The sequence below is a fragment of the Equus asinus genome, chromosome 1, assembly GCF_041296235.1.
Source record: "Equus asinus isolate D_3611 breed Donkey chromosome 1, EquAss-T2T_v2, whole genome shotgun sequence".
Classification (NCBI taxonomy): domain Eukaryota; kingdom Metazoa; phylum Chordata; class Mammalia; order Perissodactyla; family Equidae; genus Equus; species Equus asinus.
In genome coordinates, this window is record NC_091790.1 from 106,271,757 (window position 1) to 106,299,504 (window position 27,748).

General features: G+C 40.6%; 1 protein-coding gene across 4 annotated transcripts in view; it reads left to right on the top strand.

The window, feature by feature from the left end:
• Positions 1–27,279, top strand: part of AMPH (amphiphysin) — a 227,052-nt gene extending 199,773 nt beyond the window's left edge. For all 4 annotated transcript variants that reach the window (XM_044770605.2, XM_044770594.2, XM_070504522.1 and 1 more), the window contains 4 exons: positions 15,794–16,003; positions 17,798–18,040; positions 20,584–20,685; positions 26,058–27,279. In XM_044770605.2, the coding sequence (XP_044626540.2) occupies positions 15,794–16,003; positions 17,798–18,040; positions 20,584–20,685; positions 26,058–26,165 (663 nt within the window). In that variant the 3' untranslated portion in view covers positions 26,166–27,279. The remainder of the gene's footprint in view (positions 1–15,793; positions 16,004–17,797; positions 18,041–20,583; positions 20,686–26,057) is intronic.
• Positions 27,280–27,748: the final 469 nt, after the last annotated feature.

The window sequence follows — 27,748 nt, forward strand, 5'->3', positions numbered from 1 at the left end:
GTATTTTGTACAAGGATGGAGACCCATCTCCCTGCCTGGAAACCTCCTCTTACCCTGCTCCATGCAGCCATATACCACACCCCGTCACAAGCTGGGATGAGCTCTGTGTGCACCATGTTGAATTGGATAGTGCAACACTCATGACAGCGTAGAATAATAATACAAGGAAAATTTAATTCACAACACCCGTGGAGAGTAAGAAAGGTTATGAAGTGCAGTTAAAGTATTTCCCAAAAATTTCAGTCAGGGTACCATTTACCACAACCTTTAGAATCTATACAAATAGGAAAAGCAATCTCCCTATTCCCCAAAATAACATTGTCTAGATTAGATAACAAGAAATAAAAGTTATATCTCTTGCTCTTGGTACCCTAGGTTATTACCAGGAAAAGGATAGGTCACCTATCAAATCTATAGTTTATTAATAGAGTAGAAAAATAAATAACAGGGCAAGATGGTGATGGGAAATACGAATTGAGAATAACTCAAGAAAAATGATCATATTTTCCACTCACAGATATAGAGTTGGACCAAGTCCTGTAGGGAACACAAGAAATGTGTCCCACTAGATTGATTGAGTCCTTCCCAGAAGTGCTGCTTGCACAGACTTTAGCCTGGGGAGTGCTGAGGCTCTGTGGTCCGGTCTCCCGGGGTTTTCTTCCTAACTGTCACCCCTAGATTCACTGGTGATCTCAGTAACTCAGTGCAGATAGAGCATTTTCATTTGGTGTCAGATCGTGATCTGTCAACCCAACTTGGCTTTAAGATTATTGAAGTAACAGAATAAGGGAAAGGTACAATTGAATTTTTGACTACTGTTATAATTTAGAAGATAATTGATTTTAAAAAAGAATATAGATGATGCCAGGGAAGTAAAAAGATATTTGATTAGGTTCAGATATTGATTTAGAAAGTGCTTCAATTCTGGAAAGTTCTCATCAAATTTCTGTTTTGAATAGCAGCACAGACTTCATCTTCACCAGTGCTTTCAAACTACATTGATTCCATGCCCCAGACTCCTCAGTGTAAGGGTTAATGCCATCATGCCCTTGGTTTTGAGCATAGGCATTTGATGTCATACAATAGATTGGAGATGTGAAATAGACAAGCTGGCATGTTAAATACAGGTTCCGTGGTTCTCCATGACCCCTTCTTTGAGGGTCATGACCACACAGCTCTCACACCCATCCTTTTTTTAACAAACTTATATAAGTAGGTTTTTGGTATTTTAGAATCTCAGTTCATTGCTTTTCCAGTAAAAATATTTGCAGCTACCATTTATCAAGTACCAACTTGGTCATACTTACTATGTGTAAAGATTTATAAGAGATTTGTCATCTTTTTAGCAAGTGATATTAAAAAGATTTAACAAAACGATATAGTATAAGCATCAACCATCACTAAAACCAGCTTCCCTTATGTCGGCTAAGGAGATGTTTGGGAGAGTTCTTCCTTCTGAAAATCCTTGTCTCCTAAAGCTTATAAACTTTAGAGGTTAAAAAATTTAGATTCCTTGTGAAATACAAGGCAGTTTGGAGAGTCTTATGAAGGATTCGGGCACCTACCGGCTGAGACGCAGAGGTGATGTAAGAACAGTTGGTACAGAGCTCCCTGTGTGAGCCACCGTCTCCAAGAAGAAGAAGTTCAAGTGGTTCATTTCTCCATCCTTGTATGGACTGAAAAATAATAGTAATAGTGTTAACCACCACAGGGCAGCTTACAGCAGTTCAATTTGCCTAATGCTCATCAAAAGTGGCTACCTTCCATATTTTTAAAATTAACACACTTGGATAAAGTCATTTCTTCCCCACATTCTCCCTTCTATTAGGAAAATAAGATCACATAGAATATATTTTTGTTCTCTAACTTAGATGTATAGGTCCTTTCTTCTAGTCGTAATAATCTAACATAATATTGGTGTTATTTTTTCTAAAGAAAGGTCTCTTCTGTTGCTAGATGTGTGGCATTTAGTTGTAAAGACATAAAAATCCACATTGTATCCTGAGCATTAATTAACAGTGTGGTTATGGCTGTCATCAGTCAGGATTGGGTTGACATGACTTTTTGAGGTCATCCTTTTCACTGCTGAAATGTCACCACATGGTTATTATTTCGAGTCTTGACAGAATGCATTTCATATGAGGCGAAGTTTTTGGTGGTTTGTTAAAAAAAAACAAAACAAAGAGACAAATGTAATTTCAAAAACAGGAAATTTTAGCAGTGTTTCACAAAGAAACCTGGGGCTTTCAAGAAAAGTTTAATTATTACATTTTTGTTTGTTGTTTTATTCCCCACGTAGCTAATATTGTCTTTGGTTTTTCCCTACAACACCCAATTTTACCAGTATATCTGCAGGATGCATTTTAAAATCCAACACTTGCTACCTCTTCTCCAGATGTTTCCCTGTTACAGAAGTAATAAAAATTTTCTTTAGGAAAAAGAATGATCAATATTTGTTTCAGATATGCATCAGAGAATTAGGTTAAAAAGCCCATAAAGATGATTTTTACTCACATTTTCCCATTTTCTTGCAAAGAGTCCCCTTCTAATTTTCTCTAAATTTCTGTCAGCTCCTGTATTTTGTTCAAATAATGTGAACTGGGCCAATACCCTTTTTTTTTTTGCCTTTTATTTTTAAAGAAATAATGTTCTGTAATTAAATTTATTAGCACTGTTTCCAAAACATATAAGTGGGGAAATGACCAAGGCGCAGTTGTTTTTAGAATTGGTAGAGAATTCTAGAAGATGAAACACTGACACATTATTACTTTTGATTTTGCAATGTTCTGTTTTTTAAAAATTTCACCAAACTCAAGTTGACTTGTTGGGACCAATTTAAACGGGCAAATAGATGTGTATATATGGCAGACTGCAGTCTCTCCACTTCATCTTGCTATGAATATTTCTGTCTGCTTGAATAGAATACTTGTGCTAGTTTCCTCCTTCATTCAGTTGTCAAATATAGTTGAGTCCTCTCTAGATGTCAGACTCTGCTCTGGATCTGGCGAGTGTGATGATGCAGTAAGTAGACATGGCTCCTGCCATCGTAGTTCACACAGACTAGTGGAGGAGGTCGACATTACACAGTGGTCGCGGCCTCCTTCTGTGCCAGTCATGTGCTTGGGGAACAGCATTTGAGTTTTCTCCTTGTACGGAGTAAGCATGAGAGCCCGTGCTTGCACTGTGCCTCCAGATGTGAGCTCCCAGCATCTGGTATGTGAGAGGAAGATGCTGAAGATCTGAGGAAGCCAGAGGCACTTGATTGCTTATTATAGAGTGTTCTCCAAACTCGAAGGGCTCACTCTGAAGCATGTTTGCTTTAAATTAAACTAAATATATACATGCCTTGGAGATGGATGTACCTTTTTACCTTTCTCAGAAAAAACCAAAATCATAGGAATGGTGGTTTTCTCTGAGTTTGGCTGTGTTCCCATTAGCAACTAATTACATTTTCAGTGCCCCTCAGGCCAGACTAATGGCACTGTTTCCTTTTTGTTCCCAGCACAGAGCAGGCTGTATTTATACTACATCCCCAGTAAATTCTCGGTCATTCACTTGTTGATTGATTGACAATATAATCTAGGGGTCCTGAAAGAGACCACAGCTGGATCTCTTAAAACATAGATGTTTAGACTGTCATTTTCTTCCTCTTTGTTTCCATTCAGATAATTGGTTTTTATATTTAGGGAAAACAAGCTGTTTATTGCCATCAAAAGCTGTACCGTCTCTTAGTATGATTCACAGTAGCTCTGTGACAGCTGAGCCCCAGTTGCCTCAAATGTAAATGCGTTAATAATGACTTCCTTCAAAGTTTCCTGTGAGGGCTTGGAAATAATATGTGCCACTAGTTGAGCATCCGGCACATAGAGTTCCTCAATCGATGACACTTTGCTGATATCAGTATTGTCATTATGATCATGAAAAGTGGTTTCCCCCAGGTAAGCAGAAGTTGGTGAAGGAGAGGCACCTCTGGGAAGGAGAAGGCAACAGATGCGGAAGATAACACCCTCCTTTTTCATTTTGCTGCATGTTAGAAACGTTAAGAGACTCAGTCTCCCCCATCAGCACAGATTTCCTCTTGGTTCCTAAAGAAGCTGTGTCCCATCAAAATTCTCTGTCCTTCCTAAGAAGGCTTTCTTCTAGGGCCCTTCACGCCGGATCCATTGACAGGGAATGTTCCTACCTTCATTGCCAGGGAGATGCGGGCATTTGGAGAACGGGCTGCATCCTCCTTCATGTGGTCGTAGAAAGAGAAAAAAGGCAAATGAGACGTATACAAAATTGACACAAGTGGCTGGGCCGGGATCTTTCTTTCTCCCTACCATTGTGCCGAGTCACAGGAAAGAGATGAAGTTAGCTAAGACTGAAATGAAAGTAACAAGATGGTGGACAGCTCCCCACACCTCACAGAGCAGGTGGACCTGGGTGTGTCAGTTTCCATGTCTGGAAAATGGGAGCATCACTGTTTGGTTATGTGGCTGACATTGAGTATTCATTAACCACCTGCCAACTGCTAAGGAGAACACACAAACCATCTTCCCTGCTTTCTGGGATCTAATATTCTAAAGCTCCTTCTTGAACAGGCCCGTGTGAGGATTTGCGTAATGTTGTCATTTGTTCAGAGTGTTATTATAATTATATGTGAACCTGAACATCCGGTTTCAGATTGCTCTCCCACTATTGAGGCATTTGTAGATGATGGGTATATAGTGATTTTTTTTTTTTTTAAAGATTTTATTTTTTTCCTTTTTCTCCCCAAAGCCCCCCGGTACACAGTTGTATATTCTTCGTTGTGGGTCCTTCTAGTTGTGGCATGTGGAACGCTGCCTCAGCGTGGTCTGATGAGCAGTGCCATGTCCGCACCCAGGATTCGAACCAACGAAACACTGGGCTGCCTGCAGCAGAGTGTGCGAACTTAACCACTCGGCCACGGGGCCAGCCCCTATAGTGATTCTTAACTGTTACTTTTGGCATGTATTTTTTTTCTTACCAAGGTGAAACTCACATAGCATAAAATTAATCAATTTAAAGTGATCAATTCAGTGGCTTTAGTATATTCATAATGTTGTACAATTATCACCTCTATCTAGTTCCGGAACATTTTCATCACCCCAAATTAAAACCTCCTCCCATTAAGCAGCTACTCCCCATTGTCCCCTCCCCCAGCCCCTGGTAACTGCCAGTCCTCCCTCTGTCTCTGGATTTATCTACTCTGGGTATTTCATATAAGTAGAATCATACAATATGTGACCTTTTTGTGTCTAGTTTGCCGTATACTTTTTGTCACATACTAAATCTAGTGCTTTAGCTTGATGTTTTTGACGTGGCTTCGGTTGTAATTAACATCAGGATTAATAAACGCTCCCTATTCTCTCTTCTTAGTGCATATTGGGCTCGATTCTCGAGCCTCTGTGGAAACCATTCAGGAACATTCAGGAAACCATCAGCACAGCTGGGGAGCCTGTGTAAGACCAGACCCATTCAAATGTTATAAAGATAACTCTGCTTAGACAATAACGCCCATCTCCCACATTCTCAACATCAATTGTAGTCCCACCCTGTAAGTCAGATTTTAGCCCTGGCAAAACCTTAAAGATGTGTTCCACTGGCTCAGCTCTCTCATTCTACGCGCGTCCATGCTGAGATTTATTTGGTCCATGAATAATATAGAACTGTTGCAATTCCGCATCCATTTCTTGCCCTTTCTTGTTTTGTCCATTCTCTCAACACCTCTAGGGTAGAAAGGCCCTTTACACAGACTACTCCTCATTAGTGGACATGGCCTGGAACCATTGGTATGATCAGGAAAATGTTCTTGATTTGAGATCAGAGGTCCCTTCCTTTTCTCTAGCAAATTGCCTCTGTTCCAACATGGAGTCTCAAACAGCTCAAATGCTGCCTTTGAGAATTACTGTGTGTGGCCTCAAGTGAAAGGCAGGACAGCTAAAACTCCAAGAGAGCTAAGTTATAGTAAACAGGGCCATATTGTAATAATAGATACTACCGAGTGTTGATCGTTCATGCACATTATCCCACAGCAGTGCATGAAACAGGCACTATTTAGGCATCATGACCCCATTTTACAGATTAAGGAAACTGAGACACAGAGAGTTGAAGTGGTTTCACCAAGACCACACACCCGGAAAGTCATGACATGAAATTCAAATCCTGGCATTTTAACCTACAGATATCTATCTCTTGACTATGCCAGAGGCTATGTTTATAAAAAGAATAGATTTTCTGAACGTCCGTCTATCGACTAACCTCATATCACATCTAACTAAAGCTATCAGGGTCGCAACCAGGCTGAAATCTCTCAGGACTTTCTACAACTGATGCGTAGGCTTGGTGGATATTCCTGGTTTGTTGCTGAGGGGTCAAAATGAAACAGAAATGTTTGTGTGGCCTCAACGTTGAGCTTCTCAGAGGCAACGTGTGTCCTAATCCCTCACTTTGGCTGCAAAGCAAGTGTCTAAGAGGATGTATTGGGAAGACTCTTGAATTGGGAGTCTGGAGAATTAGTTCCGTGTCTGACCAGTGAGGTGGCCTTTGGAAAATCATTGGATCCTTCTCTGCCAGTTTTCTTCTCTCTTCTTTAAGAGGATTGTGCCTGATGAACTCTCTTCCTGCTCTCAAAAATCTACAACTTACTAGATTAAAAAACTAAGGATTTCCACATCCTTTGTGGTAATGAGGGCACCCTTTGTTTATGGCTTGTTTTCCAGCCTCTATTTGCTAGCCACTTGGGTGACAAATTATCATGGAGTAGGTTTTACTTACCAATGCCATGGACCACTCAAAGGCTGTGACATCACAGAGTTGGCACTTGAGTCTTTCAAGTACAATTGTCAATTGCCTACCCCTGCTCAAGATTCAGGCCCCATACTACCATCTGGCCAGATCCTAGGCTGTCTGGGGAGGTGTATGTGGTTCTTGGCAGGGTCAGGGTTGGGGTTTTGTCAACAGAGCATGATGACATTTCGATAATTTGCAGATCACCATGTTTTGGTCTCATGTCTGGGTGTATCTGGAAGCCCTGCGTCTGCCTCCTGCCAACCCAAGCCTGGGTCCCCTCACAAGAAGGCAGTTTGAGCAGTGGCAACAAATGCTCTATGTATCGTTCAAAGATAATGTAGCCAGGCAAGGTAAAATGTTTATTGCGCTGTAAAGGCATTTCCTTAAACAGCCTCTTTGACAAGCTATTTGTGACCTCCATTGAGGCTCTGCTTTGTGGCTACTTCAGAAACTAGTACTTGCTCGTGTGCCCATCTTGGAGAGTGTGCAGTACACAATATTGCCTTTGCTTCAAAAGATAAATCCACTTTTCCTATCCACTTCTCCTATCCACTTTGCAAATAAATCTCTAATTAAAACTTTAATGTTTTAATATGTATCATTATTGGATATTCTGCCATGACCTTAAAGACCAAATTAACCAAAATTTATTGACTTTGGCATTTCTGCAGAAGATCTTAGTTTTTAAAGAAGGTATGGAGCTAATTCTGACAGATGTTGCCATGGCAACACTGCTGCCAGCAGCTGAGTCGCACTGGGACCTGACTGCTGAGGGTTTCTGACAGGACTGCAGGCAATACTAGGAGAGTAGATTGAAAAAGATGATTGAGATGAGGGTCAGGGAAAAAAACCCCACTAAATTCCTTTATTAGAAAGAAAGCACACAGATGTATCAAATGAAGTTTGTAATACCAGGTGCCACCTTTGAAAGGAACACCATTGGCGGCTCAGTGGTCCAGGGGGGAGCTCACCCCTACAGTCGTGCTGAAGGAAAATTATGACCTCCAGTGTCTTCAATATAGTTTGTGTGAAGAGGAGCACCAGCCACCAGCTTGTGTCTTAGTACAGGAATCTTCTCTTTGGGGCCCTATCTGCCTCTTGGGCTTTTCTTTAAAATGGATCCTGAAAAAAATCTTGTATTTTTATTCAAATGCTAGGATCTTCAGACAAGTCAAGAGTTCAAGCTGGATCCAGAAGAAGGGCTGGGCAGAAGGCAATGGTAGCCTGTAGCCAGGATTCCCACTGTGATATTTATCTCCCTTTGTTACTTCCCAGAGAGACTCAGGGAGTCACTCCAGCTTAATGCTAATTAGTGGAAGAGGCAGAACTATAACTCAGATCTCCAACTCCATCGCCAGTGCTCCTCCCGCTCCACCATATTCCCTCACTTCTAACATGAGAACATTGGGTTAGATGAGCGCTCTGGTCCTTCTAGCTGTGGGATCATATTAATCTCTAACTTGTGAACATAGCTATGAAAGTTCACAACCTGATTGCTGTGTTCTCAGTTGTAACTCTGTAGTGCAATGGATGAAGCCAGGAGAAGACCAGTCAATCTTCTTTTTCACTTTCCAATTCTGTATATATCTTTCTAAAGAGTGCAATCTACAAGACTACAAGGCAAAAATAATGTGGAGAAATTGTATACAACTAATGTCTTCTTAATATCTTTTTATCATATAATTTGCTATTAATTAAGAGGGATTTTATGACATATTCGCTTAGGTGCCCACATAGTACATGTATATGAATAAAGAAAGGTTTTATTTATCATCTATGCATCTCATTTTAAAGAACAGCATTCCAAGACTGTAAGTGAGTGCATTGGCTGTTTATTAGCACACCCTTGCATTCTTTGTCAAACATCACTTGTTTGGCCGTTGTCTGTAGGAAGCAGGGGTTCTGTGGAGGCATCTGGGTCTCAGGATTACTCTGGAACTCGCTGATTTGAGAGATGTGTTGTCTTTTTGCATGCGGATTGGTGTGAAAAAACACAGAATTTAGAGTTAGACTTTTCCAATCCTAGTTCACTGACTGGATGAATTACTTCAACTCTAAGTATTAGTTGACTTGTCTAGAAAGCAAGAATGATATCTAATAGTATTGTTGGGTGAATAACGTGCAATAAATGTAAAACACCCAGGAGTGCCTGGAAAATTGTAGATGCACAGTAAATGTCAGTTTCCCCCACAGGCTACAGAATGTGCGTGTATTGAAACTGTCACGCGGAAGCCTGTCAGTGGATCAGAATTATTACTCTCCATGTTTGGGGTAAATTGGTAAACCTAGAAGTCAGTGAGCTTTCAGCGAAGCGCCTCTACCAAGAGCAAATGTCAGGAAGAATGGCTGCTCTCTGACTCTGGTATACAATGTCCTTTAGCCAGGGAAGAAGACCATTTGGCTAAAATTAAAAATATGTAGCTTACATTCTTTATTTATCATTTGTGTCATTTACCCCAAGAGTATTTTAAATGAAATGCATGCCAGGAGCGCATAATTGAAGATCGTATGAGAAAACTGAAAACATAAAAAAATAAATCACAAAAACATCCTACCAGATTCACTGTTACCAGGTTTTTTTTTTATTATTATTTGAATGCTCTTTACACTTAAATATACAAAGAAGGTCAAAGCATCAATAGTGCTGGATTCTAGAAATACTAACGAAGCCCAGGAGAATTTTCCACAAGTGAAGGCATATAGACAGTATAGTTACTGAGCCCAGCGTAGAAATAAAACGGTGCGAGGGCCTCATCCATCCCCACCCCAGGGAGAAGATGACTGGCATTTCACCCCCAGGAGGATGGGAGCATCTTTCTGAAGTGTTCTGGTCATCTTGGGCCTCCTGCCATTTCCGCACCAGTGCATCCTTTGACACCATTCTTTGGGGGATTCAAGACAGGTGGTCACGTGCAGACACTTGAAAAATCCCTCCCCAGCCCCTCTTCTGGAAAGGACATCTAAGAGTCCCAAGGTGGAGAGTAAAATGGAGCAAAGAATGTTTCCATGTCCACTGGAAACGTTAGAGTTTTCTCCTAGTTTTAGATAACGAAGCAAATAAGCATATTTTAAAAATAGCATAGGGCCTATATATAGAGCAATACAGAATAAGGAAAAGATTGCAAAGTAGATACAGAGTTTAAATTTACTTTACAGAAGAAAAAAAATTTACCAAAAGTACAAAGGAAAAATTTGAAAATTGTCTGCCTTTTGTTGTCAGTAAAATTCAGGTGTCCCTGAATATGTGAAGGAAAAAATGAGAGATGAGATGATCAGGTAACCACATGGAGATGAAAAAGAGACTTGCTTATGAGGTGGATGAGAAAGGAGCTCAATGATGTAAGAAGAGATTTTAAGGGGAGGAAATGTAATGTTAGAATTAAAATTTGCATAAAAAGTGGTGAAGACCAGAAGCAACAATGCAGAGAATTGATTTCCTGATTTGAGGACAAACTGGAAGAGTTCTCTTAAAACAAAGAGAAAAAGCATAAGCAGAGGTGATGGATGTGGAGGCCAAAGACTGAAGACACAACTCATGGATGATTACTATTCCCTAAGAAGAGACTGCAGAATGGCGCAGAGGTGTAGCGGCCAATTTAACAGGAGAGAACAAGCATGAGCTGAAGTTTTCCTAGTTGAAGGAACTCCTGCGTGCAGATCATAAGAAATCACCAAAAGGCGGAATTAATGGGAGGCTAGCCTCTAGATATATTCTTTTCAAATTTTAAATTCAAAGTTTACCAAAAAACTCTGCAGGCATCTGGATGGGGGGGAAAATGCACGACAAAAGGACAACAGTTAGACAGACCTGAGGCTTGTTCTTCCCAATACTGAAGGTCAGAAGCTATTAGACCTAGAATATGAACATAAAAAAATGCATTGTAGCAATTCTATCGCAAGTCAGTAGTCGGTCATGTATGAAAGCAGCAGAAAGACGTTATCAAATATGTGAGGGATATAGCCAACTAGTGTTCCGTGATAGAACTGTTAAATAAATTGTTAAATAAAATAAATTGTTAAATAAATTGTTAAATAAAAAACAATAAAGTATTATATAGCCATTGATGGGATTTTTCTAAGAAACTTGATCCGTGTGTTGTAAAATAAACAAGTAAATAAGGCCCTTATATGCATAGAAAATGAATAAAAATAAATACATCAAAATGTTACCATAAGTTATTTCTTATGATTTTTAAACCTGTGGTATCCATTATTTTTTAATCGGAAGAATGTCTGTTTTCGGCTAAAAGAACCTACCATACAAATAAGTATGGAATTTCGTGCTAGGGCGTCCCTTCAGTTGTCCTCATCCAGCCCAGCTACACAAGTGGCAGGCTGCTTTTCAGGCCTTATTCAGGGCTCATATTGCCAAGAAAGCAAACTGAATAAAGTCAGTCAGTCAATAACTTCCACGAAGGGCAGAGATTACAAGTTCTCCTGCAGCCTGTCGCTACCTTCACTACTCTGGGGTCTCAGTCTGGTTGACCTGCACCCACGGCACAGTCTCCTGCAGGGACTGGCTAGTTTCCGTCACCCAGCTCTGTTTCTCCACTTTGCAGGATACTGCGTCCATCACTGCATTGCATTCACTTCATTCCACTTCCAGAACATTTTGCTAATGCAGTTAGGTGTTGGAAAGGACTCAGACATGAATGCCAGAACCTTACTGCTTTCCGCCAAGGAGATCGTTGAGGCAGAAGATGAGAAAGCAGTGAGATGTGCACAGTGTGTAAATTGAGAACCACGCTCACCATCACTAAGACAAAGATGGCCTGTTCTGACTCTTGTGATTTCTGTGTGGTTAACGTGCATATTGGCGACAGTCATGGTGCTCGTGCCTCCTGGACCTTGTGGACACAGTAAACAACATGTGCCTAAGGGCAGGGAGAGCTTTTATTTTAGTTTCTCTTTGCATTAGATGTTTTCTACTGTAAATATATTTGGCCAATAGATAGTACAGTTTTTGTGTTGTTTTATGTTTTTTTAATTGAGATATAGTTGACCTATAGCATTGTGTTTATTTCAGATGTACGACATAATGATTCGATATTTGTATACATTGCCAAATGATCATCGCGATAAATCTAGTTAACATCCATCACCTTACATATTTAGAGAAAAATTTTTTTCTTGTGATGAGAACTTTTAAGAGCTACTCTCCTAGGAAGTTTCAAATATGCAATACAGTATTGTTAACTATAGTCACCATGCCGTACGTTACATCCCCATGACTTACTTATTTTATGACTGGAAGTTTATACCTTTTGACCATCTTCATCCGTTTCTCCACCCCCTACCCCCCATCTCTGGCAACCGTCAGTCTGTTCTCTGTTTGAATGAACTGGGTTGTTTTGGTTTGGGTTTTTAGATTTCCCATACAAGTGAGATCATACAGTATTTGTCTTTCTCTATCTGACTTATTTCACTTAGCATAACTCGTTTAGAGTCCGTGTTGTCGCAAATGACAGGATTTTCTTCTTTTTATGGCTGAACGATATTCCATTATATATTTATATATATGTATATATAAAATATGTGAATATTTTCTCTATCCATTCATCCATCGACGGGCATTTAGAAAGTACCGTTTTGGCATAAGATAGGGTAATGGTGTTTTTCTTCACATTTGGAATGAAGAGAAAAGTTTAATAACTGAGTATCAGAGACTTGAACTAAGAGAATTTGAATACTTGAGTATTCAGTAGTTTGAGTCCTTTGGTCTCCGTGGTTAACACTTAAAAAAGCCCAAACAAATAGCAGTCATTTATCATTGTGGTTTTTCGTGGCAGGTGTAATATCTACAGTAGCAAGCAGAGTCTAGAAAATGCTTTTCTTTTTTAAATCTACAAGTAGCTACCAAACTAGAATGCATAAAAATAATAATAATAAGAGGGATAACTCTGTCTTTGAAAACCATTTCAATCTTTCTTTGATCTTATCTAGAACTAACACCTAATCTAAGCAAATGGAATCCTGTTTTCCATTTTGATGTTGGTCTACTCCTGCAGTCAGTAAATATGCATTGGAAATACTTAGTAAGAGCTGAAAATGTGGAACAGATTCCAGACATAAAGGGAGGATTGAGGCACCCTTGATTTTCAGAGCAGTGCCAGAGGCAGACAGATATGAGGAAATACAAGTAACCGACAGTCCTTCTCGGTTTCTGTAATGTTCCTAAGCTCTGTGAAAGCAAAGTGCTAATTTTGGCTGGAGAAATAGGAAGTCATTACTGATGGACTCAAAGCGGAATGGAGGAGTGTTCATTTCTTCCATTTTCCAAGTAGGTCATTCAAATTGTTTGGTTTTTCCTCTCTGTGAAGTGCCCATTTCCTTGGCACCATGCCTCTACCAGCATTGTTAATTTCAGTATTTTGGTGACTTTTGTTTGCCATCATTCTTACCAACAATTTTCTACATGCTCCCTCCCTTTTTTTGTGACAGAGATCAGGTAAATCGTTGATAGACTGAAGCTGGGGTATTTGCTCCTGTGAGTTCAGTGAACGTGAGAGCGTGGACAAGACTGAGCCCTTGGCCTCCACCTGCTGGTGGCTGGCATCACAGCAGCCACGCTGGCAGGTCTAATCCACCCAATGAGGTATATTTAAATTATTTAGCAAAGGAAAGGTGATAACATGTATATCTTGCAGTGGTAAAATCTGATACAGTCAAATTGGTAGATATATAGAGCACTAGAGATAAATCAGAGACTCATTATTAACATGCTATTTGTATGGAGAGAGTTCAAAAAATGACCTTTGGCAACACCATTAATGCTTCACAGAAATATATTCTCTTCTGGAGGTGTTTCAATTCAGTTAATAGTAAAATCCAACTACTAATAGTGTGTCCTTGGAACGTGTATGCATAGAAGAATTTATGTGTAATCACTTTGAGAAGTAGCCTCTGAAATAACGTAACGGCTGCTTTTTCATATGTAACAATATGTATGTGTGATGTGTGTGTGTGCTGGTATGTGTGGCTCTATTTGTCCATACTGTCTGCGTGTATCCTGAGTCCATCTGGTGCGAAGTTGTTGAAATCATTGGGATGTGCACTTCCTGGGTGTGATTTTCCAGACAGATGGAAAGCATTAAGTAACTTAGAATGATGACAACACAACTTACTTTCTATATTTGAGTCCATAAATTCAGTCTTTGCTCATAGGCTTTATGTATAGTTTCTGATGTGGAGGAAACTTTGCTAGGTCCTTAGGATCCTGAGAAAGCTTGCTGATTTCTCCAACAGTAAAGCTGTGAGCAGTTGTTTCATTATTCTTAGAATTAAGATGCTCTCCTAATTTATGTTCTGATTATTACTCTCTTGACAATGGCGACAAATACATAAAAAGAGCAATGTTTATTTAAAACAAGAGATGCAATTCTCCTAGATTTTTAAATAAACTTTTTATTATGGGAATTTGCAGTCATTCAGCAAAATAGAAATCCCCAGAAGGAATTGTCAGAAGGAAGGTTTCCCCACTTCAATAATTATCAACATTTATAAATTCACTTTAAATAAGTATGTGACAGTTCATGTAAAAGGATTTCTGAGCCCATGTACTTTAATGACAGGGTAGAAAAAAGAAACACATGCTATGCATTGACTACATTTTGGATCCCTGCACACTTTGGAGAGCCAAATTCTCAAGATAAGAGATTCTCATAGGAGAAGGAAGGAAGTCAATTTCTAAGAATATGAGTAATACTTGGCCATGTAACAAATAGTATAGCTGTTAACATTATTTTTCATCCCCAAAGTAAAATATGTGGCAGAACAGTGTATTTTGCAACAGGTTACTTTAATAAATAAAAATAAATTTGGGTCAGAAGGAAGGTTTTTAAAAATCCCTTGCCGTGACTGTAGACGAGTGACTCATACTCTCCCTCTCCCGTTTCTGGTACCCACGCCGCAGGCACTCTCCATCTCCCGTCTCAGGATTCTGGGCTTGACAGTTAATATCTGCAGCATTAATTTAATAGAACAAACTGAGCAGAGTTTATTCAATAAAGAGGAGGAACGGCTAATGCTAATCATATCAGATGGCAGGTTCAATTTTTGAAATGTGTCCTGAGTATATTAAATAAGATCAATCTGATATTCTTTCTCAGTCTTTCTGATTTAAACATCTCAAATCAGCTCTGCAAAGCTGACACCAGAGTCTTGGTAAAGATTTGGACTCCAAAACCCATTTGACCAATTTGTTCAAAACTAAAACTTCGGATTGCAGCTTCTTAATTTCATTATTGCAAGATTTAAATACTACTTAAATCTCTACTTCTGACTGTGTTCTGGCTTTAGAAACAAAATACTCATTTTTTTTTTTTAATTCCACTTCTCCCAGTAAAGGACCCAAAATCTGGTTTATTTTTTATTATAATGCATATTTGATAACAAAATTGATTTTCCCTTCATTTTCAAGAGGTCTTGTTGAGAAAGCTCCCTAGTTTTTTTTTTTCCATGAATGTGATTTAGCTTCTGGGACCTGCCTCATGAAGATTTTAAAGTTTATACTGAAACGCAATTTTTGAAGATTCTGACTTTGCATAATGAGGACGCTTTTCTTATGCAGCTTTCTTCCATGACCTAGGTATTGGGGCAGACCTCTTCCATTTGGTGACTGAGATGTTCTCTAGGGCATTGCTATCATCTGCTTTCAACCAACAGAAATAGAAATAGCTTGTAGAGGGGACCCCCCACACCTTAAAAGCCATGTCTCAGGAATGGCAAATGTCACTTGTACTCAAATTCCACTTGATACAGCTAACTGCAAGGAAGGCTGGGGAATGGAACATTGTTGGGTGCCCTGGAAGCAGAGAAGACAGAGTTTTGCTGAACAGATAGGTGAGCCTCTTGTATCTGAATCCTGGGCTTCCGTACATTACAAAGAAAGCTTTGAAATCTGAGGAGCTTCCGCAGACAGAGAAGTGAAAGGGCTGAGCTGACTCTGGTTGAGGCCCGTGGAGATACAGATGCGACCTGTTTGGTTTCTGGTTTACAGATCATCCCTGGAACTGAGGCTGATGTGACTGTTGGAATCTCCATGCCGGCAGCGGAGGGGGCCCCGGTGGAGGAAGCAGAGACAGAGAAGGCAGCTCTTCCAGCTGGGGAAGGAGCAAGTTTAGAGGAGGCCAGGATTGATGCTGAAGCCACAGAGGCTGTGGATAGCGACAGATCTCAGCCAGAAGAAACAGCAGCAGCAGCACCTCCGGTAAGTGCCCTGGTGAAGGGGAGGTTCTCAGGAGATGGTGCCGGTTGGAATGCGCTGTCTGTTGGCGAATGGTGATAACTCTTTTGGATGCAGAATAAATTTGTAGCCATTCCGTGGCATTACACGCCACCAAAAAAAAAAATCAGATTCTCAGAAAGGGTGATTGCAGCATTCCTGCAATATCAGCACTGGGGGCTTCCGCACAGATCCCCAGTGTTATGACAGACTGGACTTAAGCACAGAGAGGGGAAAAGGAAACTCTGCAATAAAGTGATGGAGAAAAGGAATGAAGCACAGACAATGAAAAGGAGGACAAGGGAGGGAGGAGAAAGAGAAGATGATGGAATGATAGGGTGGTTGTGTGGATTAAATGAGAAAATAGCCATCAAGTGCTGAGCCTGCTGCCAGGCACGTGGTGAGAACCCAGTATTAGTAGTTAAATCATATTACTATTATTACTGTTTTGTAGTGGTTATTATTAGGGTGCCCCAAATTCACCCCAACTTAAGGCTTCTTTCACCAAATGCCGATCCTTATGTTGCATTTTCAAAAGAAAAATGGGTCCTTAAATACATACATGAAGTTAGACCCAGCCCCAGCTCCTCAGTTCTTCAGAGAAGCATTTAGGTAACAAGCCTGCATATTCCATGAGTTGGGAGCCTCAGACCCTGGTGCCAGAGCATGGACCGCTCTTCTAAGCCCCATGTTTGGTTCTTCTGTGTTCTAGAAGGTCACAATGTGAGTGGCTTAATGTTATACTTTCTATTTTCCTGATTATTGTACTCATAATAAGTTTCCAAAAACCTCTCCAGCTTTACTCAAAGCTTGACACTGAATTATCCCTTTCATCCTACTAGAAAAACAGATTGTATTGATATTTGGAGAAATAACTCAAAAGTATGTTCCATTTTTTTGGAGAGATTTTTCTTGTCACAATGTCAGGATTATTTTGTATATATTGTTAGACTTGTTGAAAGAGGGTATTATTTTCTCCAAACTGAAGACTGGAAGTGCTTGTGTCCACTGATAGCTGAAGGAGTGTGAACTTGATCTGAAAGGCAGAAAACATCTCCAGACTTCCATGAAGCTGGTGAAACCCCCCTCCTTGCTCATCTTTGTTAAAAGACAAAAGGGAGGTCTTGATCCTTTGGTTCTGCTTTCCCACCCTGAAAATAGAGTACATGGTGTGGTTGGTGGGGGTGGTAACCCCTCAAGCTGTAACTGCAGTGTGGGCTCTAAGGAGAATCAACAAGCTAAAGGACAGGGAGATTATTTCCAGACACGGGCCAGCTCTTTGCCAACAGTATGGTTTCAGGCCATTCGGGAGTCCCATGGGACTCAGAGAGAAAAGCACTCAGGGGAGGTGAAATGTCAGTGGGACGAGAATGGACCACTGCAAGAATGTGACGCCCTTGGAATCCTACTGCGGTCGCTTTCAGGACAGTCGCCACCACCCTGCCCTGCCCACCCTCCCTCCTTTCAGTCTCCGGTCCCTCTTCTCAGTTTCCACAGAAACCTCACTCTTCCCAACCTGCGTGATTGTTCAAGGATGCAGAAACTAATCCCACGGAGGGTTTCTGACTTAGGAGAGAGAGAAAGGAGGCCGTGTCAGGAGGAAGGCCCTGCAAGGTGGAAGGCCAGAAAAGTTTGGAAACAGCAGGCATTTAGTTGAATGAGGGAGCTGGGGAAAGTGGGAGCCAAGGAGGGTGGGGCAGGGGTAGAGGCAGCCCATGGAGAACACGGAAGTCTTGTCTCCCAGGCCTGCTGGGTACCACCATGTCTTCCTTCCTCCAGGAGAAGGTCATCCCTTCTGTCATCATCGAGCCCGCTTCCAACAACGAAGGGGAAGGAGAGCACGAGGTAACCATCGGTGCAGAGTCCAAGGAGGCCACTGATGCTGCTGCTCTTCCGGGCTCCACCAGCGTGACGCCAGAGCTGGCCTCGGAGCAGGAGGCCGGGGAGGACTCCCAGCCGGCACCTGCAGCTCTGTCTGCCAGCGAGGTCTCTCAGGAAGTGCCGCCCGGCTTTCTCTACAAGGTCTTTCCATTGTTTCTTTCTTTTAATCTGGTGGCCATTTGTCCTTCCTTTGCTTTGAGGCCCTTTTGCTTGAACCTGTGGTTTTCCAATTTTTACTTTTGCTCTTTGCAATCTGTATTCTTTCTCCGTACTGCTCTCGCCTTCATCCCAACATCACATTGCCACCTGGCAGGGTTTACGGGCTGCTGGACAAACAAGAACTACGGTAACGTCTTTCCGTATTGTAACAACCCATAATTAAAGGAAAGTTTGCCACAGGGCAAATGATATGCCCCTTGGTGCATGGGTGGATTGCTTCACCCGAGGGTCCTCCCCTCTCCCCTCCCCTCCCCTTCCCCCCTCCCCTCCCCCCTCCCCTCCCCATGGAGCCCTGGGAGTCCCTCCAGCCTGGGCTCTGATCAGGGCTTGGAAATTACCCTTGTGCTCACTTGCTCCCCATGTGGATCACACGCCTCCAGAGGGTGGAAAACACGAACCATTGAGTCAACTCTTGCACCTCCTTACTGTGCATGCCCCAAAGTAGGGAGCCAATAAGTGCCTTAAAAGTAAGTGAATAAATACATCAATGGGCTTCTATGAAAATGAAGAGAAAATGAGGCCAAATTAATGGGAAGAAGGTTTTTGCTCAGAGAGGCCATCAAATGGCTACTTAGAGCCTTCATAAATCCATGGATCCTTACCAGAAACCCCTGTGAATACCTGAAAACACTGGCTTAGGCCAAGGGTTGAAGGCAGAGAATCCTACCTAATAGAATATGGTGGGAATTTTAAGTTTCATATTTGATTTTACATTTCAAAATTCAGCTCTTTTTCTTTTAGAAAGTACTACATTTATGTGTGTTTGTGGAACTGGAATTGAATGGTAACAGTCATTATATTTTTCTTCTCTCTCTCTCTGCTCATTAGAAAGTAGCTGCTATCTTACCACCTCACGTGGGGACAGAGCGAGTATAATGGAGTTATGAATGAGATGATGTGGGGAAAAAATTAGACATGTGGCTAGTGAGAGCTTGTGTTTTAAGTAAAGCACAAGAAGTGAAGGAGGCAGCGTGCACGTGAGGCCCCACCTGGCTGGGCCCGTCCCTGGCTTCCCCGCCACCTGCGGTGTGAGCTGAGCATCACCTCTCTTGGGGGAGGGGGTGGGCTTCAGTTTTCTTATCAGAAAAATGAATTTGGAGATAAGTTCGTCATTTCCAGCTCTGACATTTTATGACTCTATATGCAAAATACACGTTTCAAAAGCTAGTTGTTTAATCTCAGGGGGGTCGAGGAGAGGGACATGGGAGAAGTAAAACGGGCCATTAAATAGTTATTCAAGCTGGGTGATGAGGCCATGGGGTTCATTATACTATTCTTTCTGCATTTAAAAAAATTTTCTATAGTCAAATTTTAAAGAAATTTTTTTAAAAAAGGGAAGGAAGGGTGGGAGATAGGACAAATGTTATTGAAGGGTACAAGCTTGCAATGATATTAAAAATACCCTACAGACCTACAGCACAGCATGATGAATATAGATAACAGTAGTATATTATAATCATCACGCTTACTAAGAGACTAGAACTTAATTACTCCAGCCTCTAAAAGGAAATGATAATTATGTACCATGGTAGAGGTCCTAATTATCGCTACAATGGCAATCATGTTACAATCTATAAATGTACCAAGTTAACATGTTGCACACCTTAAGTTTACACAATGTTATATGTCAAATATAGTCCACTTAAAAAAAGAAAGAAAAAGAAAGAAAAGAAACAGATTGGCATGGTTTAAAGAATAGGATAGGGATGGAAGTTAATTTATAAAGAAATTGATCACAGGGTTTAATTCAGCAGTGATTTCCTTATAACATGCAAGTGATGGTTTTCCCAATTATTAATTATTTGAGAAGCTGGGGTTAGAGGAACTTTCTGCTGCACATTTTTAGTTCCGGTTAAAAAACAAACAATAAAAAGCATCAGTGATAATAAAATGCAAATCTGTAACAAAAATATGACTAATTAAAATTTAATGACAACATTTCAACTCGTGCAGAAGGCATTGCACTAGTAAATATACACCCAAGTGGCCTCAGGATCAGTCTATAAGAATTGGATTTTTTTTCTTTTTTTTTGAGGAAGATTAGCCTGAGCTAAGTACTGCCAGTGCTCCTGTTTTTTGCTGAGGAAGCCTGGCCCTGAGCTAACATCGCGCCCATCTTCCTCTGCTTTGTACGTGGGATGCCTACCACAGCATGGTTTGCCAAGCGGTGCCATGTCCACAACTGGAATCTGAACCGGCGAACCCCAGGCCGCTGAGAAGTGGAACGTGCAAACTTAACCGCTATGCCACCGGGCCAGCCCCAGAATTGGATGTTTTAAGTAAACAGAATAGGGTTTCCTTTCTGCCTTCAGAGGCCTTTTCCTTCCTTGGGATGTGGTACATAGCTTCCTCTTTTTTATCCAGCTTAGAGATGCTTCTCAGAGTGCCTGCTGATAATCCGGGAGACTGATTTTACGTCTCCTTTTCTTTGTAAAATTGATTGGTTCTTTTACAATCTTTTGCAGGTGGAAACACTGCACGATTTCGAGGCAGCAAATTCTGATGAACTTACCTTACAAAGAGGTGACGTGGTGCTGGTGGTCCCCTCGGACTCGGAAGCTGACCAGGTAAAGGATGAGATTGGAAGGTACTACAGGCTATATTGGTTTTTCCTGAGGGTCACTTGGACACAGTGACTCCCTGAGGACACTTTCATTTTCTGAGATGCTCCAAGGCAGCTCTGAAAAGGATTTAAGGGCTGTGACCACACACATCACTAATTTTAGGTTTTTAGCACGTCTCTCTTGGGATGCTATTATATTGTTTCTTTTTTATACAAATAGTTGACCATTTCTTATTACATACCCACTTTCTAGGGGTGTCGTCTCTGAAACACCAGCCTTGAGGAAATACAGACGCTATCCATGTGCATTAGAAATCCCTTCAAGAGTAGTTAATGGCCTCTGGGTGTGTGGAGGGGACCAGGAAAGAACATGAGGGAACTTTCTGGGGATGGAAATGTTTTATATCTTGATATGGGTGAGGGTTACACGTGTGTACGCGTTTGTCAAAAGTCACTGACCTATACACTTAACAACCTCTGCATTACACCGTATTTAAATTATACCTCAACTTTAAAAGGTTCTCTAAAAAGAAAAATCATCTTTGAGCATAGAGGTCTGATGTTAAAGAACTGAGAACTCCGTTGTATTCTTGTTCATAGGATTTGTGAACTCCTGGGCCCTGCCCCGTGGCTGAGTGGTGAAGTTTGCATGTTCTGCTTAGTTGCCTGGGGTTTGCCAGTTCAGATCCTGGGCACGGACCTAGCACCACTCATCAAGCCACGCTGAGGTGGCGTTCCACATAGAAGAACTAGAATGACCTACAACTAAGATATACAATTAGGTACTGGGGCTTTGGGGAGGAGAAAAATAAAAAGAGAAAGATTGGCAACAGATATTAGCTCAGGGCCAATTCTTCCTCTCCAAAAAAACCCGAAAAACAAAAAAGATTTGTGAACTCCTGAAATGGTATGCAAAATGTGTAAATTTGTTTAACGTATTTTTCTTCAGAGAAGAGCTATAACTTCCCTAGTATTTTCAAGGAGATTTATGAGCCCTTTGCCCCGAAATAAAGTCACTACTTAGGATTTTAAGGCTTACATGTGCCACATTTTGTTGTTTCTCTTGATAGTACACTTACCAAGATAGATTAGATGCTGGTTCAAACAAAGTCTCTACCAGAAAAAAATTAAATTAGAAATTAATAATAAAAATAATAATAAAAAATGTTTAAAAGCCCCAAGTATTTAAAAATTTAAAAAATGCCATTCTAAATAATCCATGGATCTAAGAAATCACAGTGTAAGTTTAAAAAATATTTCATAGTGATCATTGATTTCCAAGTTTTCGGCCTAAGAAGATAAAAAGAGATCAAATTAAATACAAAGTACATAGAAGGAAGGAAATAATAAAAATAAATTCACCAATGAATGCATTTCTTTGAAAGGATTAATAAAATTGTTAAAACTTTAGAAATAGTCTTCAGGAAAAAATGTGATGCATAAATTTCCAACATCAGGCAAAAGTGTGTACATATCTCAAAATCTTTAAAAATCCCATTCTAAACTTATAAAATATATAAAAATATATACTTAGAAAATATAAACATATTTTTTGCATGAACCGTAAGTTATCTTTTAAAGAAATTAAGAGCAAAAAAGCTGGTCTTTCGTGTTTACCAACATGCTTAGCGTTTCCGGTCCTCTTATATGCTTCTACAGATCTGAGTTTCCAGCTGGTCTCGCTTCTTTTCTGCCTGAAAAATGAAAAATGTCCTTTACCAAGTCCTGTAGTGCTGATCTGCTGACAATAAATCCTCTCAACTTCTGTTTATCTGAAGATGTCTCAGTCATCTTCATTTTTAAAGATATTTTCCTTAGGATATATCCTTAGATAGATTAGAGAGAGAATTCTGAGTTGATTATTTTTTTCTTTCATCTCTTTAAAGATGTTGTTCCTTTGTTTTCTAGTCTCTACTGTTTATATTAGAAGTCAGCTGTTGCTTGTTTAAAGTCATTTCTTGGTGTATACAATGTGACTTTTTCCCTGACTGCTTTGTAAGAATTTCTCTGTATCTTTGGTTTCCGGTGGTTGGCCTGTAATGTGCTTAGGTGTTGGCATTTTATAGTTTTTATGCTTGGGGCTCACTGAGCTCCTTAGACTTGTATCCTGATGTTTTTCACTACATTTGGAAGACTTTCAGCTATGATTTCTTAAATTTTTTTTCTCTTCCTCCTCTTTTCTTCTGTCTCCAATTACACATATGTTGGACTTCTTGATGTCTAAGACTGTTCTTTTTTGTCCAGTGTTTATTTTTCTCTGGTACTCAGGTTGGATAATTTCTGTTGATCTGTCTTCAGTACAGTGAGGCTTTCTTCTGTTCTTTGAATTTGTTGTTCAGCTTATTCAGTGACGTTTTCATTTCAGATTTTATATTTACACAGTTCTATAATTTCCGTGTTGCTCTTTTATATAGTTTCCATTTCTTTGCTGAGATTTCCCACTCTTCTCTCATTAGTACCATCTTTCAATTTAAGTACTTGAACCTATTTATAATAGCTGCTTTAAATTTCTTACTGCTAATTCCAAAGGCTGGGCCATGTCAGGGTACATTTCTGTTGCTTGGTTTTGATCTTTGGGTCATATTTTCCTATTTTTTCTCATGTCTGGTAATTTTTTTAATTGATTCCGGACACAGTGGATCATACATTGTAGAGAATCTGGATCTATTTTCTCTCCCTGAAGATTACTCCTTTTTCTTCTAGCAGACATTTAAATTGCTGGATAGTTACTTTGAATTCCTGTAAGTTTGTTTTACGCTTTGTTAGGATGGGTCTGTTTCAATTTTGCCCTTACTCTTAGGATGAATTCTTAGTTCTGGGACAGCATCTCTACCTCTAGGACATGGCTCTTCAGGGATTTCAGTAGAAATCCCAAAGGGGTTATCAAGCTCCCTAACTTTGTAAGATTCAAACTCAACTCTGCCTCCCCTCCACTGGCAGTGCTTAAGTTTCTACTTAGCATGTTTGCCTTCTGCTGTTGCTTTCTCCCAGGCTCCTTGTGGTACCCCTTATGCCTTCCCAGCTTTGGGGGGCAGCTCAGGATTTCAGGAAAGTTTCTCTGCATATTTGGGGACCCCTCTCTGTAGCGCTCTCCTTTTCAGGATATCCCCCATAAAAGTGCAGCTGCTCTGGCAGCTCTAACTTGTTCCTCTGAATACCTTGCATCACACAGACAGGATAATCCTCCCTGTGGAGAGGGGCAAGGCGTACCAGCATGACTCTCAGTCAGTGCAGTTCCCAACTTTCAAGGGTTAAACATCTCCCAATTCCTGCATGCTGCTGGTCACCCTCAGTGCCTTCACATACTTATTGTATATGTACAACCCCATTATTTAGAAGAACACCATCATATAAACTTATATCTTACAACGAATAGTCATTTCTATATATTGATAGTTGCATATATGTATACATATGCATATATAGATATGTATAAACAGATGGTTATTCTAGTGTCTATAATTGTTCTGTGCAGAAGCATTTGTCTGATACAAGCTATTTTGCTCTTACCCAAACTGGAAATCTTTAGTCTACTGCCTATTTTAAGCAGTCAAATTTTAATTTTCCATATTTTCCTCAGCTAAAGATTGATATTGGCTATTATTCTTCACTTTTTAAGTTGGATTTCAGATTATACATGTGGGAATATATCTTGATTATGGGTTTGTGCCAGTTTTTTCCTTTTCATCTTTATTGAAACTATTTTCAAATGCATGGCTCTGCTTGGCTCCATTAGCTTTCTCACTCACTGTAAATAAAGTCAAATATAGACACTTGTGAGGAAAATATGGCCTTTTATATGCTTCCTGGGGGTTTAGAAAATATTTAGTTATCATCTTTTACTTTAAGTGTAGCTTTGTCCTTCACATACATAACATCATAATTTTAAAGAGGACACTTTTCCTCATCAGCTAGGATATTATCAGTTATTTTATTGTCATTTTTTTTCTCAGTGGTGGTTTTTTTTTTGCCTTCAAAATTGGCCTGTCTAAATGTTTATATTTCTTGTCTATATAGCAGCGCCAATTTATAGTCTCAGATTATATCCAAAGGGAATGTATTCAGCTTCTTCATTTAATTTTTGAGACCTCGCTTTATCTGATGTACTTGAACTGGAGATTGGTTCAGATTGCTTCTGGCCATCCTTCATCTTAAGTGGGATCTCCTTCCTGTATTGGTTAACATAATAAAGATAATCGTTTCCCACCACTTTCACTTCATACAGTCTGTACGTCCAATACTCTTCCTTCAACTCAGCTTTTTCCAAGTAGCGTCTGCTTATCCTTAGGAGGCCGAGGGCAGACAGCAGCCTCCTTTCTCAGTTTTGTGTGTCATCACTCATGCTGTACAACCATACGCAGATGGGTTCTTTAACCTTTCTGTGGCTAAATGTCTTCATTTTTGTGATGGCACACCTGTACGATAGACAGATGTTTACGAGGAATTTAAAGAATACATGAATGTTTCCAACAAGAATGTCATGACAACAAACTGCTTTATAGTTTATATAAACTTGAAAAATTAGGATAACAGCAATAACAAACACAGCAGTCATATCAGGTGAGACATATCTTGCTGTTATTATTTGATAAGCCCTGTATACGTGGTTGGTTTGGGTTAAATGATGTAAGCTGGGGCGCAGAGGTCTTTCTTATAAGCAAGTGATTCGGGATGAAATGTGAGACCTACCAGGGCCTTGTCAGCACTGTATTCTAACCCAGGTGTCCTCAAGCCTTTCTTTCACTATGACCCAGAGGACAGAGAATGTTCCTGTGCGTGACACTTTTTCACATGGTGTTTCTCTCTTTGCACGGGCTGTAATTCGAATCCTTTTCTGTTCCTTAAGAACTCATGTCATGGGGCTGACCCTGTGGCCAAGTGGTTAAGTTTGTGCACTCCGCTTTGGTGGCCCAGGGTTTCGCTGGTTCGCATCCTGGGCGTGGACGTGGCACCGCTCATCAAGCCACACTGAGGTGGCGTCCCACATAGCTCAACCAGAGGCACTCACAACTAGAATATACAGCTATGTACTGGGGGGCTTTGGGGAGAAGAAGAAGAAGAAGAAGAAAAAGAACTCATGTCATAATCCAGTTAGCATCGATTAACCATATTTTATACAAAATTATAATATTAATATTGACTTTCAGTTAACTATACTTTATGTACAAAATAAATAATCTCAAATGTTTATTCTTCCTTTTTTTTAATTAACAGCTTATTTGGGACAAGGCTTCCCACTGATCTTAGCACACTGGTTTATGTGTAATGTGACATCCTGGTGCAGGACCACAACACTAAGCAAATTATTTTACTGCTGGCAGTGCAGATTTTCTCAGGAGTCTGTTGGACTTTGAAAGCCTTGTCTTTTTCTTGCAGGATGCGGGCTGGCTGGTAGGAGTGAAGGAGTCAGACTGGCTTCAGTACAGAGACCTCGCCACCTACAAAGGCCTGTTTCCGGAGAACTTCACCCGGCGCCTGGATTAGGGCCGAAAGTCTTGTAGAGAGAGCCTGGTTACTGGGTTTTTAAACCTTCAGGAAAACCTGAAGAGGTCACTTTTGCTATTACGCTCTTAATGATTTACAGACTGATGCCAGACAAAGCTTGGAAGGATATATCGATGGCGCATGTGTGCAAAAAAATGTAAGAGAAAAAAAGTCAATTATGAAAAAAGTCCTCATTGGTCCCCATGTTATGGCTAACAGGTTTCTTTGTGTTTTGTCCAAGCTCTGGAGACTCTTGTACTTGATCCCGTCCTGCCAATTCTAAAGTAGCTTTCTCCAGACCAGAACCTGAATCTCTCCACACCAAGTGTATGGTATTGAGTGGCTGTCCTGCAGAAGCTGTGTTGAATTATCCTGTAGTATGAGATTATCTCAGTCCCCCTGAGCACGTGCTCTCTCTCTCTCTCTCTCTCCCTTTCAAGTTTACTGTGTTTAAAAGTACACTGCTGCAAAAGTTTTCAATGTCCTTTTCCAACACACCCTCTCTCTATATATATGGACACACAATCACACAAGCTAGTTTCCATCACTCTTGGATCTATGTGTATGCACACAACTACATATGCATAGTTGCTTTCCTTTCCATTGTAGCTTGTGGCCTCTCGAGTGTCATTGATACATGCATTGCTCTTCTTCTGTCCAGCATTACAGTTGCAGTTTTGCCTCTGAGCAAAACCAGTCATCCCATTGCCAAAACAGTCGACAGTATCTGTGTTCGTAATGTGCATTTTTGAGGATGCGATGACGAGTAGCATGTCTGAGTGGCCGCCCCTTTGGAGAAAGCAGAACCTGATTATCTAGATGTCCGGCTGCTGAGGCTGGTGGTCGGCTAGTCGGGATGGGCAGCTAGGTAGTCTCAACATCTGCCTTTCTGAGATTGGCCAGATGATGGGGCATGTAAATCCACCCCAAAGGAACACTATTCAAAAAAGCTCCTATATATTTCCACCTCTTTATATTTATGCAACTCATCTTCACAGATCGTCCTAAAATAAGATAGGTGATGTATGCTGTATCCACACCATCTGTAACAGTTATGTTTCCAGTGCTGTGTCATTCCAAATAAACCTTTGGTAATCTCCAGCAATTACCCTAATTCCTTCTGATGAGTCATTTGTTTTGGAAAGCTTGTTTCAGTCAGATGCACTCCTTGAAACGGTGTACGCTGGAGTTGTTATTTGTGCAGAAATATGCTTGTTCCCTGGAGTTGCGCCCTGCAGCCTGCCTCCTTTCTCCACACCCCTTCATCCCAGTCATTGCTGGTCACTTGGTGGTCACTCTTGCCCAGCAATCACTAGAGCACAAATAACAGCTGTGGGTGGAGGCCCCCCAGAGGTGCCAGCTGTGGCCACCCAGTCTGTGTATCACGGAAAATCCGGCGACCTTCATCATCAGCAGTCTCTTCTCACACCAGCCTCATTGTTTGGTGGCTTTTCTTTCTGACATGTTTATGTTCGTAGGTACATAAAAAAACAAATAGATCTGATAGAATAGAAAAGTCAATTCGCTGGGCCATTGTTTATAGAAGAGAATTCTTGAAACAAAAACCCTTCATTTGATTTAGG